This window comes from Eubalaena glacialis, chromosome 7, assembly GCF_028564815.1.
Source record: "Eubalaena glacialis isolate mEubGla1 chromosome 7, mEubGla1.1.hap2.+ XY, whole genome shotgun sequence".
NCBI classification, from domain to species: Eukaryota; Metazoa; Chordata; class Mammalia; order Artiodactyla; family Balaenidae; genus Eubalaena; species Eubalaena glacialis.
The window spans coordinates 67,019,032-67,032,772 of NC_083722.1; the positions used below are offsets into that span (position 1 = coordinate 67,019,032).

The following is a 13,741-nucleotide window of genomic DNA, read 5'->3' on the forward strand; positions in this document are numbered from 1 at the left end:
GGGTAGGAGGTGAGAATTAGAAAAGGAACAGCCATCTTATGTTAAAGGTAGAAAAGGAAAAAATCTTTGTATATTTCACTTGGCGTTTTGAAGCAAAGAAAGAAAAGGAAAAGGACAGTGCTAAGAAGTGAACTTTCTTCTCTCAAAGTCCCCATAAAAATCCATATGAATTTGCCTTCATGGCCTTTCAACCAGGCCTGGTGTTATTACTGGGATTCTCTGGGCCCTACTTCTAAAAAAATAAGGAGAAAAAGGGGTGGGGAGCACATTCTTGCTTACAGAAATGGAAACAAGCCTTTTCCCTAAAATTGAACATGAGCTCAGTGCTCGAGCTCATGCTCATGCATGTGCACTAATTAAAGAAACTTTAAAAAAAGTGTGTCAGATACTGTGCTAGGTTCTTTACAAATACAGGCAGCTCTGCCATAACGACAGAACTGAAAGAAACATTGCATTATGCAAAATATCACATATAAAGACAACTGTTTCCATGGGACAATAGGAGTTGGGGACAAGGGAATTTCAGGTCATAGTAAAAATGATTGTTTTCCTTAAGAGTATCAATAATAAAGGCATGTTTTTAGTTATAAGAATATGTTATAAAACTTAAACATCATTGAGGAAATCCTACAATTGATCACACCTCACTCTGGCCTTTCTCAGCACTGTCATTAGCATAATCCTTCTTGTGGTCTTTCAAATTACTATTAGGACAACAAGAATAACTCAGAATAGCAGTGCTGTTCACAGTTCTTCTCTTCCACGTCACTAGTTCCCCACCTTGTTAACTAATGTGTCACAACACAAACAGTATTGCTCCTTAATTAATCTATCCATTAGAATAAATTCATTTTACAAAAACACAGTCTGTAAGACAGGTGGTTGTATTATTTAATTACTTTCCAAGAACCTTATTATGCAGGCACTATTGCACTGAAGTCCTATTAATTTATGAGTGTGTAAAAAGGGGAGAAATCATTTAAATAGTGCAGACCACTGCATCCAGTCACTGTATTCATGAGCTTATGACCCAGGGTGTGCTTGAGATGGGAGATTCATTTCTCCTGTTCCCTCAGCACAAATCAGATCTCATATGCTCGTTCTATCTCAAAGTATAAGCTATCTTGAGTGTGAGTCTAAAGTTTAAAGGGTAATTTTGAATACAAGCAAATTTCACTGTACTGCTATCTTTAGAACCACAATAACAAAACTCTATAGTATTTCCATTTACAAAGAGGTCAAGCGGCTTGCCCAAGGTCATAAGCAGTACTCAAACATTTGTCTTCCTCTTTACTTAAAACTTATTTCTCGGTTTCAGTTCCAAATACTTTACAATGTTTACTAAGAATACATTTTTTAAAAAAATAAATTTATTTATTTATTTTTGGCTGCGTTGGGTCTTTGTTGCTGCGTGCGGGCTTTCTCTAGTTGCAGCAAGCAGGGGTTACTCTTTGTTGCGGTGCGCGAGCTTCTCATTGCGGTGGCTTCTCTTGTTGCAGAGCATGAGCTCTAGGTGCGTGGGCTTCAGTAGTTGTGGCTCGTGGGCTCTAGAGCGCAGGCTCAGTAGTTGTGGCTCGTGGGCTCTAGAGCGCAGGCTCAGCAGTTGTGGCACACGGGCTTAGTTGCTCTGCGGCATGTGGGATCTTCCTGGACCAGGGTTTGAACCCACGTCCCCTGCATTGGCAGGCAGATTCTTAACCACTGCGCCTGCGCCACCAGGGAAGCCCTACTAAGAATACATTTTTTATTCAGTTTCTTCAATTCACGTGAACCTTGAGCAGTAAAGTTAAAACACCCATTTCAATGATATCCCCATTTTATCTATTTTGATAACTTGCCAGGGTTTTATAATATTGCTCTGAGGCCCACATAAAGCAAAATTCTAAAGTGAAGCATTCCTTTAAAGAAACACTTTGGTTATCACTTTGGAAAACCAACTTTAAGCCTCTGACAAATACAAAATAAGTAATGTTCTATTTAAAAAGGGAAGGGGGGGGGACTTCCCTGGTGGCACAGTGGTTAAGAATCCGCCTGCCAATGCAGGGAACACGGGTTCAATCCCTGGTCCGGGAAGATCCCACCTGCCGCGGAGCAACTAAGCCCGTGCACCACAACTACTGAGGTTGTGCTCTAGAGCCCACGAGCCACAACTACTGAAGCCCACGCGCCCCAAGCCTGTGCTCCGCAACAAAAGAAGCCACCACAATGAGAAGCCCGCACACTGCAACGAAGAGTAGCCCCCGTTCGATGCAACTAGAGAAAGCCCGCCTGCAGCAACAAAGACCCAATGCAGCCAAAAGTAAATAAATAAATAAAATTTAAAAAATAAAAAGGGAAGGGGCTGTATTCCTCTAAAATGTCAATGTCACAGAGAACAAAAAAAAGGCTATGAAAAAGAAGGATAAAGAGACATGACAGCTGAATGTAATATCTGATGCCAGACTGGATTTTGTATTGGAGGGGAAAAAATGTTATAATTGACTTTTTAGGCTAACTGACAAAAATGGAATACAGAGACAGTAGATTAAAGTATTATATCAATGTAAATTTATGAAGTTGGTAACTGCATTGTAGTTATGTAGGAGAATATCCCTATTCTTTTCTTTCTTAAAAATTTTTTTAATGTTTCTTAAGACTCTTTTAATGAATATCCCTATTCTTAACAAATATACACAAGTATTTAGGAGTAAAGAGCCATGATGTGGGTGAACCGCAAATGGTTCAGAAAAAATTGTGTGTGTAGAGAGAGAGAAAGAGAGAGATTAATAAAGCAAATGGTATAAAATGTAAATAGGTGAATCTGGGTAAAGAATAGATGGGCATTCTTTTTCCTATTTTTATTTTTCAACTTCTTATAAATGTGAAATTATATCCAAACAAAAAGTTTAAAACATCTGCAGATAAAACCCAATGCTTGAGTTCTATGAAAGCATGTGTCTATAAGAGCAGTTCTCAAACTTTTTGGTCTCAGAATCTCTCTATACTCTAAACAATTCCTGAGAACCTTAAAGACTTTTTAATATGGGTTATTTTAAATAATTTACATTTTCAAATATGAACAAAAAATTTAATGAGTGTCATTGTTTTACATTTTTGCAAATCTCATTAATGTCTAGTGTAATAGAAGATAGTTAGATTTTTCTATCTGCTTCTGCATTCAATCTGTTGTGTCATCATATGCCATGCAGCCTTTGGAAAACCCTACTGGATACAAACAGAATGGGAGTGAAAAAAATGGGGGTTTGACTCCTCCTGGCCTCATGACACCATCTCGCGGTTTGAAAACAAAAGGTCTACACCATTATACTACTATAATGTAGTATATTACAACTATAATTTATTTTAAAATACCTTACATAGACATTCTCATATAAAGTAATCAGATGAGTTTTAAAACTATACCTTAGGCCTCTAAGAAAGAAACACCCTTCAGGGGTGATAAATCAAAGGCCGTACTCCAGAGGTGGCTTCTAATACTGCTTTTGCTATCTTTATTTCTAATCAAACAGAGGCCTTGTAATTAGCAAGATGAATGTTAGAAACAGGTTCTTATTGGTCAATTAGTGATGTTTGGAACATACAGACTGAATAAAAACATTTGGAGATAATCCATACCCTTCCATTAACAGGACATATAAATCTGGAGTCACCCTTTGGAGTGGAACCTAAGGCTGGGTCCACCAAAAAGGTCCTGGGTCTAGTCAAGATTTTGGAGGATTCTGGTGTAGAACACTAAAAGATTCGCATGACAATTTTCAAGACCAGAAATCTTTCACATAAAGAGTGCTTGGAGCACTGAAAAGGACAGAACTGGGATTTCATCAAACTTACAGAACTGGTTATATGACTTACTTGTGTGCATACTTGCTTGCCAACGTCTACATGTGGCAAATGAGACTTGCTTTCACTGTGCCCTGGTAGCAAGGTTGTGACAAAGGCAATCTATAGCCATCACCTAACTTATCGGTGACTCCCCGATATACTCTAAAAAGGACTTAATAGCCATTCTTAACTGAAATGGCTTAAATCAGTTTGCAACAGATATCTAAAACCTGGTCCCCTGGGCTCCAGTACTCCATTTCTTGATACAAGATCTGAATAAGGCAAGTAAAAGGCAAGTTTCTGAGGCACCAAAGAAGGAAAAACAAGATTCCTATTTCAGGTCTGCCCTGGAAGGTACTCAGTTTAACCAACCACTAACAACCATAGAGAGAAGTAACATTTAACCAAAGAAGGGTGGGCCTACCTGTCAGAAAAATAAAGTTGTCAATGAGAATTTCATATCTATACTTCCAAATTGGGTATCATATTTCACACAAAAAGCTAATACTTTCAGAAAACATGAATTTATTTGTAAAGACGATGAAAAAGGATTGGCTAATTTCTACTAGTTAGGACCTTTAAAAAATTTATAAGGAATTCTAGGTTCAGTCAAGATGGAGTAAATATACCCTGCCCTATCTTTCTTATTGAATGCACCTAAACAACCTTGGACAGAAAGCATGGAACAATTACCTAAGGACTGAAAAATAAATGGTAGTAGGCATTGGGGAAGGACATCAGAACACAAAAGCCCACCAAGTTGGCAATGAATTTTGTTTTTGTTTTTCCTACCATATCTCTTGGCCTGGAATCAAAAGCAATCTGAAACCTGGAACTGCCCACTGGGTACAGAGAGAAAGAGCTCTAAGAAAAGCCCTCTATTTCTAGAAAGGGGGCCCCAACAGATCAGAGTGAATAGGGGAAATGTCATTTTTTTGGTGTATTTTTTCCATACTCTCTTGTCCCAGCTCCTAAGGAATTCTGCAGTGGCAGCAGCAGAGAGAGCAGTGGTGACTGGGCAAGCATATAAAACTCCAAGGGAGGGGAACCCTTCTCTCTGACTAGAGGAACTGTGGTCCCAAGAGCTTAGGAAGAATTCCTGTTGCATTTTACTCTCTATCCTGTTGCCACTTACCCTCAGAGACAGAGACAGACACAGTCATGGGAAGCACATGGCAGAACAGGGAAACTAAAACCCTTGCTTTCTAGCCAGATGACCAAAAAAGGGAGTCCCTAAGGGCCAGAATGTGTTGGGGAGATCTCAAAAAAGAGGGAGCTCAAAAAACAATCCCATTAAGTTGTACATGAATTCCTGGGCTTATCCATGAACTATGCATGGATCTGACACTAAACAGTAGAAGGTAGGTGGGAACTTGCAGGCTGAACCTAACTGGGTTGACTGTTTGCTATAACATCATCATCATCAACAACACAAGTCCATATTCTCCCCAGGATTTAAACTAGATCCAGGGTCATATAACATAACATACAAAATGTCCAGGATACAATCCAGCATTTATCGACATTTAAAGAACCAAGAAAATCTCATATCTCATAAGGGAAAAGAAGACAATCAAAGACAGCAACTCCGTGATGATACAAATGTTGAAATTATTAGACAAAGACTTTAAAGCAGCCATTACAACCATACTCCACTAAGTAAGGACAAACACTCTTAAAATGACTAGAAAAATAGAAAGCCACAAGCAAAACCAAAAGGAAATTTTAAAATGAAAAAGTATAATAACCAAAATTAAAGATTCACTGGGTGGGCTCAAAAGGAGGACAGAGATGACAGAGGAAAAAATGAACTCGAAAAAAAAAAAAAAGTGAACTCGAAGACCAGTGAATAGAAATTATCCAATCTGAAAAACAGAAAAAAGATGGAAAAAATAAATAAACAGAGCCTCAGGGACCTGTGGGGTAGTATCAAACCTCTGATATTTGTGTCATCAAAGTCCCAGAAAGAGAGGAAATAGTGTTGGACAGAAAACATATTTGAAGAAATAACAGCTGAAAACTCCCTAAATTTGGCAAAAGACAGACACAGATTCAAGAAGATCAGCAAACCCCAAAGAAAATAAACAAAAAGAAATTCACACTACAATAAAACTGCTGAAATCTAAAGACAAGATAAATGTTGAAAGTAGCCAGACAAGAACAATACATTTACATTTGGGGGAGCAACAGTTCGAATCACTATAGCTTTCTTATCAGAAACCATATAGACCAGAGGGGAGTGGAACATTTTTCAAGTGTTAAAAGAAAATAACTACTAACCCAAAATTCTATATATAGAGAAAATATTTTTCAAGAATAAAGGCAAAATAAAATTTGCAGTTGAAGGAAAACAAAGAGAATTTACTGCCAGAAGTTCTGCTCTGAAGAAATACTTAAAGCAAATTCTTCATGTGGAAGGGAAATGCTACCAGAGGAACTTCAGACTTCAAAAAAGAACAAACAGTAACAGAAAGGGTAACGATAAGACTATTTTTTTTCTCCTCTTAAGTTCTTTAAAATATGTGTGACAGGGCTTCCCTGGTGGCGCAGTGGTTGAGAATCTGCCTGCCAATGCAGGGGACACGGGTTCGAGCCCTGGTCTGGGAAGATCCCACATGCCACGGAGCAACTGGGCCCGTGAGCCACAATTACTGAGCCTGCGTGTCTGGAGCCTGTGCTCTGCAAGAAGAGAGGCCGCGATAGTGAGAGGCCCACGCACCGCGATGAAGAGTGGCCCCCGCTTGCCACAACTGGAGAAAGCCCTCGCACAGAAACGAAGACCCAACACAGCCATAAATAAATAAAAATTAAAAAAAAAAAATATGTGTGACATTTGAAAGCAAGTTTTCAGTGATTGTAGATGTAATACATAGGACAAGTACAACATAAGGTGAGAGGTAAAGGATGCTATATGTGGGATGGTTTTAACAGTTCTCTTGAAGTGGTAAAATATTAATTCTAAGTACACTGTAAAGAGCCAAGCATACATACTGTAATCTTTAGAGTAACCACTAAAAAAACTATACAGATATCTCTAAAAATTCAATCGAAAATTTAAAAAATACTAATTCAAATAATCCAAAAGGCAAAAAAGAGAACAGAATAAAAACAGAGGAAGTAAAAACAATTATTAAAGAGACAAATCCAAACATAACAATTATATTAAGTGTAAATAGTCTAAATATACTGATTAAAAGACAGAGAATGTGAAAACAGATTAAAAACCAAGACCCATTGATTTGCTATCTCCAAGAAACCCACTTTATTTATTTATTTATTTATTTATTTTTTAAACATCTTTATTGAAGTATAATTGCTTTACAATGGTGTGCTAGCTTCTGCTTTACAGAAACCCACTTTAAATATAACGATGTAAGTAGGTTAAAAGTAGAAAATGATGGCTTCCTTGGTAGCACAGTGGTTAAGAATCTGCCTGCCAATGCAGGGGACACGGGTTCGAACCCTGGTCCGGGAAGATCCCACATGCCACGGAACAACTAAGCCTGTGCGCCACAACTACTAGCCTGCGCTCTAGAGCCCACGAGCCACAACTACTGAACCCGCGTGCCACAACCACTGAAGCCTACGCGCCTAGAGCCCATGCTCCACAACAAGAGAAGCCCGCGCACCGCAACGAAGAGTAGCCCCAACTCGCTGCAACTAGAGAAAGCCCGCGCCCAGCAATGAAGACCCAACTCAGCCATAAATAAATAAATAAATAAATAAATAAAAAGTAGAAAATGACATACCATGTAAACACTAATAAAAAGCTGCAGTAGCTGTATTCACATTGGACAAAGTAGACTGTGGAGCAAGGAAAATTACTAGGAATAAAAAGGGTCATTACATAACAATAAGCGAGTTAATGCATTAAGAAGACATAACAATCCTGGGACTTCCCTGGTGGCCCAGTGGGTAAGACTCTGTGCTCCCAATGCAGGGGACCCGGGTTCAATCCCTGATCAGGGAACTAGATCCCGCAGGCATGCTGCAACTAAGAGTTTGCCTGCTGCAACGAGGATCCCATGTGCCACAACTAAGACCCAGCACAGCCAAAATAAATAAATAAATAAATATTAAATTAAAAAAAAAAAAAGACATAATCCTAAATGTGTAAGCATCCACCTAACAAAAGAGCCTCAAAGTAAATGGAGCAAAACCTAACAGAACTGAAAGGAGAAATAAACTCACGATTATAACTAGAGATTTCAACACTCCTCTCTTGGTAATCAATAAAAGAAGAAGACAGGAAATCAGCCAGGATATAGACGAACTGAACAACACTATTAGCCAACTGGATCTAAATGACATTTACAGAACACTCTACACAAAAACAGCACAATATACATTCTTTTCAAGTGTACCTGGGAAATTCACCAAAATAGAACATATCAAACCTTAATAAATTTTAAAAAGCTGAGATCCTACAAAGTATGTTCCCTGACCATAATGCAATTAAACTAGAAATCATTATTAGAAAGACAACTGCAAAATATCCAAGTATTTAGAAAGTAAAACACTTCTAAATAATTCATGAGTCAAAGACTAAGCTGCAAGGGAAATTAGAAAATATTTTGAACTGAAAGAGAATAAGCAATGTATCAAAATTTGTGCGGTACACAAAATTTGTGGGGTCCTTCACAGAGGTAAATTTATAGCATTAAATACTAATACTTGACAAGAAAGGTCACAAGTCAACAATCCAAGTTTCTGCTTTAAGAAACTAGAAAAAGAGCAAAATAAAGCCAAAGCAAGCATCAGAAAAAAAGAGCAGAAATCAATGAAATTGAAAACAGAAAACAAAACAAACAAAAAAAATCAATGAAACGAAAATCTGGTTCTTTGAAATGACAGTAAAATTGATAAACATCTAGCCAAACTGGCCAAAGAAAAAAAGACAACAGGCACAAATTATCAATATGAGGAATAAAGGCAATACCACTATAGATCCCACAGACACAAAATTAAGGAACGATGTTTGACAACTAAGATTAAATGGACCAATTGCTTAAAAGCTACCAACTACCAAAGCTCACTCAAGGAGAAATAACAACATGAAGAGTTCTATAACTATACTCAAATAATTTAAAGACATTTCCTCTTCTAATGTATACTTGCATTCATTTGGTGGCTTTACTATTCAAAAGTCTAATTCACATGTTTGCTAAAAAATACACAAATTTCCACTGATAGTAACGCAAAAGAATACACACTGTGTTGTATTCAACTCAATTTTTATCACTACTGCTTGATATCTCATTAATGTGGATAGTATGTCCACTCTTAAAGGATCTCTGCTTGATATTTATATCAAGTGAATTATTAACTATAGGAGAAGAGTATTACTTGAATAAGTACTCAATGACATACATACTAATGTTTAAATCCTGCAAAGCAGGACACGTCATTTCAAACAACTGAAGGGATCCTTAAAAGTTGTGTAAAAATCAAGTATCTACTACTTACATAATATACTGAAAAGTACTGAAAAGTGCTAGCAAAGTATTATATATGAGACTGAACCATATGAAATTGCCAATTATCAACTGGTTCAACCTAGAACAATGTAAGCATTCCTTGTTTTCTATATGATTCAGTGTTCTCAAGAGTTCTAGTCACTTCTACCAGAACGGTATTATAGTGTTGGGGACCGAAGTTCATTTTACATTTACCAAACGTATTCTGGAGATGTTTCATGACGAAAGTCATTTGCAAAACTAGGATATGAACGTATACGAGGAAAGGAGTACTGTACTTTTACGTGGCTAGAGAACCTTTGTTTGACCTCCACTTTCCAGGAGTCTGCTATTTTTAACTCTTAAAAAAAAATAAGCCCTGTTATTCAAAACGTGGATTCACTAAAGAGTAAGGATTAAGATCCACAAGGCTCAAAGTATGAAAAAGAGAGAATGCAACAAAATTACTAAGATCACATCATTCCTTTGCTCAAAACCCTTCAATATCTTATCTCACTGAGTCAAAGTTCTTACTATGGCCTTTACCCATTTCCTGCTACTCACCTGCCTCCTTTACTCCAGCCCCCCGTGAGCTTTTCTTGCTGTTCCTCAAACTTGCAGGTACACTCTCTCCTCAGGGCCTTTGTATTAACTACTCCCTCTACCAGGAATGCTCTTCTCAAAGATATCCACACGACTCACCTTCTCATCTCCTTCGGGTGTGCTTAAATGTCATCTTCTCAAAATGGCCTTTTCTGACCAACCTATTAAAACAGTATCCCTAAGGACTTCCCTGGTGGTGCTCCCAATGCAGGGGGCCGGGGTTCAATCCCTGGTCCGGGAACTAGATCCCACATGCATGCCACAACTAAGGAGCCCGCCAGCTGCAACTAAGATCCGACACAACCAAATAAATAAGTAAATAAAATAAATAAATAAAATAAAATAGTATCCCTACTACAAGACAAAAAAATTTTTTTTTGGTTTATTGTCTGCCTTTCTCCAATAGAATATAAACTACAAGGAAGAGAGGCCTTTGTTTAATGCATTGCTATATCCTCAGAGTCTAGAACAGCAGCACGTAGAATCTGCTGAACAAGATTGGCACAAAAGACTGTATATATGCCTCCAATTAAAACTTCCCTCACAGATACTAAAAAAGAGGTAAGAAAACAGTTTGGAACCCCGCGCGCTCTGTAACTTAGAATGAAACAACTACCCTCTAGAAGAAAATATTTTATTTTCAACAAAATATACTAACGAATGGCTGGATTCCCTAAAAACAAAACATTAATGCTAAGCGCACACATGCTGCAAGTCTGTTGGTACTGAATGCTTTGGTTTATCACCCAAGACTTGTGCTAAGTCATTTTTCTACGAACCAAGAAATTCTGGCTAAAGATACTTAAGGAAAAATAAAAGCGGAGTTAACCTATTAATGCTGTACAAGGATTAGGAAATACAGAATATACGAGTCCAAAGCTCACAGTACAGTGAGAGACCAGAAATCGAAACTGGGAGTGTTTGCCCCCTTGAGACACTGAGAGAGACAAAGTCCACAAAGGATTGCACCCCTTTTCTTGGCGCTAGGCACGGCATGAACATTCATTCCGGGGATGCAGGGGGGCATGGAGTTTGGGACTGTGAGGCCTGGATTCCGATTAGGATTGGAGTGGTGTATCCGGGCCACCCTCCTCTGCACAGACTTTCGCTCAGGAGAAAAAAAGAATGCCGACTGCGCCTACCAGCTCCCAAAAAGGCTTGGGGGAGGGGTGATGAAGGTAGACCCCTCCCCTTCCCCAAGGCAAGTCCAGGGCCCGCAGGGCTCCCCAGTGTCCCGGCTCACCCGGCTCCCGGTTGATCTCGATGTCGAAGTGACACTGCGGCCGGTCCTGCGCCCCCATCGCGACCGAGGCGGCGGCAAAAGCTGGGAGAGACGGGGAGCAAAGCGGTCAGGGCGCGGGGTTAGGGCGGAGCCCGCGCCTCAGTCACCTCCCGCTGGCCTGGTGCGACAGCGCCCGAGGCCGAGACCAGCTCCCTCTCACCCCAGGCCTCCCGGCCCCCATGGAGCGCGCACACACATGCAGGCTAGCTCTTCACCTGGCTGGCCTCCAGCCTGAGATGCTCCCCGTGAGCTGAGGAGAAACCGCTGCCACCACGGCCGAAGCCCAACGCCACTAACAGACCACCACCCCCGCCCCCTGGCCCGGCCTCCCAGTGCCACGCTAAACCCCGCGAGAGTCGGGACAAATACCGCGAGAGTACGGTCTCGAAGGCGGTGGGTAACCGAAGGGGGTGAGCTTACGTGGGCGTGCCTTGGAGCTCGAAGAGCCTCCAGCCCTGGCGCTCCTATTCCTGAGCTGGCCCTGTTTTGCCCCGCCCCTTTCCCCCCCTGTACGTTGGAATCAGTCGCCCAATCTGGGAGCCCCGGACGCGCCTGTGCTCTCTACTTTCTGTGGTCCTTTCTCCAGGGCCGTGTCTATGTATTTGCAGATACCGCGAGGGTTTCCTGTTTCCGAAGCTGCGAAACAGTTGCGAGAATGAGGTTGTTGACGTTTAGTAGCGCGACAGAGCTTTGGTTTTCTTTTTCTCAAGGAGTAGTTATGACACTATCCCGTTAGACCATTTGTCTCACTTCAAAGGCCTTTAGGCTGAATTGTGCATTCGTCCCCGCTTTGGGGCCAGCGTCACTGGTATAGTTGTGTTCAAGGCCATTCTCCCTCTTTTGTGAAGTGTCAGTTCAAGACCTTTGCCCTTATTTGAATCGCGTTCTTCGTCTTATAGAATGCAAGGGTTCTGGATACTAACGTGTTGTTTGATGATATATGTATGTTCTGAATACAACTGTCTTGTTAGGTTTATGTAAGTGCGAATATTTTCTCCCAATCTGCGTCTTGTCTTTTCATTGTTTTGAAAGTGGCTTGTGCAAAGCAGTTTTTAATTTTTGATTAAATCACTTGATCAATTTTTTCTTTTATGGGTTGTGCTTCTTTGTGTAGGAAATCTCTGCCTACCCCAAGCTCGAGAAGATTTTCTCCTATGTTTTCTTTTAGAAGTTTTGTAGCCCAACCTTACACCATAGGTGTAAGCCTATGATCTATTAGAATTTGTGGATGTGGGGTCCGGTAGAAGTTGAGGTTCATTCTTTTCCCCGTAGGGCTATACAGTAGTTCCACCACCATTTGTTGAAAAGACTTTTATCCATTGAATTACCATGGCTTTGTGACCACACATGTGCGATTCTATTTCTGGACTCTATTTGTTACACTGATGTATCTTTAGGCTGCGGCCACACTGTTGGGTTGTAATTGTTTTCCATTATTTTCTTAAAATTGTAAAATATACTTTACATAAAATTATCTTTTAACTCTTTTTAAGCTTACAGTTCAGAGGCTGTTAACTACATTCACATTGTTGTGCAACCATCACCACCATCTATCCATAAGACAATTTTCATCTTGTAAAACTAAAACTTTGGGGACTTCCCTGGTGGCGTGGTGGTTAAGAATCTGCCTGCCAATGCAGGGGACACAGGTTCGATCCCTGGTCCGGGAAGATCCCACATGCCGCGGAGCAGCTAAGCCCGTGCACCACACCTACTGAGCCTGTGCTCTAGAGCCTGCGAGCCACAACTACTGAGCCTGCATGCCACAACTACTGGAGCCCGTGTGCCACAATTACTGGAGCCTGAGCACCTAGAGTCCGTGCTCCGCAACAAGGGAAGCCACCGCAATGAGAAGCCGGCACACCGCAACGAAGAGTAGCCCCCGCTCGCCGCAACTAGAGAAAGCCCGTGCGCAGCAACGAAGAGCCAAAGCAGCCAAAAATAAATAAATAAATAAAAATTTTAAAAAAACTAAACTAAAACTTGGTACCAATTAAACAATAACTCCTCATTCTCCCCTCTACCCAGGATCTGGTAACCACTCTCTACTTTTTTTGTTTGTTTTTGTTTTACTTTATTGTGGTAAGAACACAACATGAGATCCACCCTCTTTTTTAAAAATTTTTTGGCCATGTCATGCAGCATGTGGGATCTTAGTTCCCCAACCAGGGATCGAACCCACACCGTGCAGAGTCTTAACCACTAGATGGCCGGGTAAGTCCCGAGATCCACCCTCTTAACAGATTTTTAAGTGTTCAAGCTGTCTAATAAAGGGGGGCAGCTGCCATCCCACTCCAGCTGATGGTTGCCACATGGATCTGTAACCCAGCATTGCTAGAAAGCCAGGCTTTCATAGGAAATCCTCTTGTTTTTTATTTTTTTATTTTTTTCACAATAAATAATTATTGAAATTAAAAGCATTTTGTGTACTCAATACATTATTGAAAGTTCTTGTTTTTTAAATATTAGCAACTAATTCAAAACTAAATACATTGCACAGCACCCACCATATCTGCTGATCAGATTAGGCCCATGAGCAGCCTACTTGGCGTGGAGTATGAGCACAAACCACATGAAT

General features: G+C 40.2%; 1 protein-coding gene across 2 annotated transcripts in view; it reads right to left on the reverse strand.

Annotated features, from left to right (window-relative positions):
* The window catches only part of NKTR (natural killer cell triggering receptor), a 49,000-nt gene extending 37,522 nt beyond the window's left edge, over positions 1–11,478 (reverse strand). Inside the window, exons 1-2 of one of the 2 annotated variants that reach the window (XM_061196556.1) lie at positions 11,379–11,478; positions 11,125–11,205 (exon numbers count right to left, since the gene is read on the reverse strand). In XM_061196556.1, the coding sequence (XP_061052539.1) occupies positions 11,125–11,182 (58 nt within the window). In that variant the 5' untranslated portion in view covers positions 11,183–11,205; positions 11,379–11,478. The remainder of the gene's footprint in view (positions 1–11,124; positions 11,206–11,378) is intronic. The other variant, XM_061196554.1, reaches the window with a different exon arrangement.
* Positions 11,479–13,741: the final 2,263 nt, after the last annotated feature.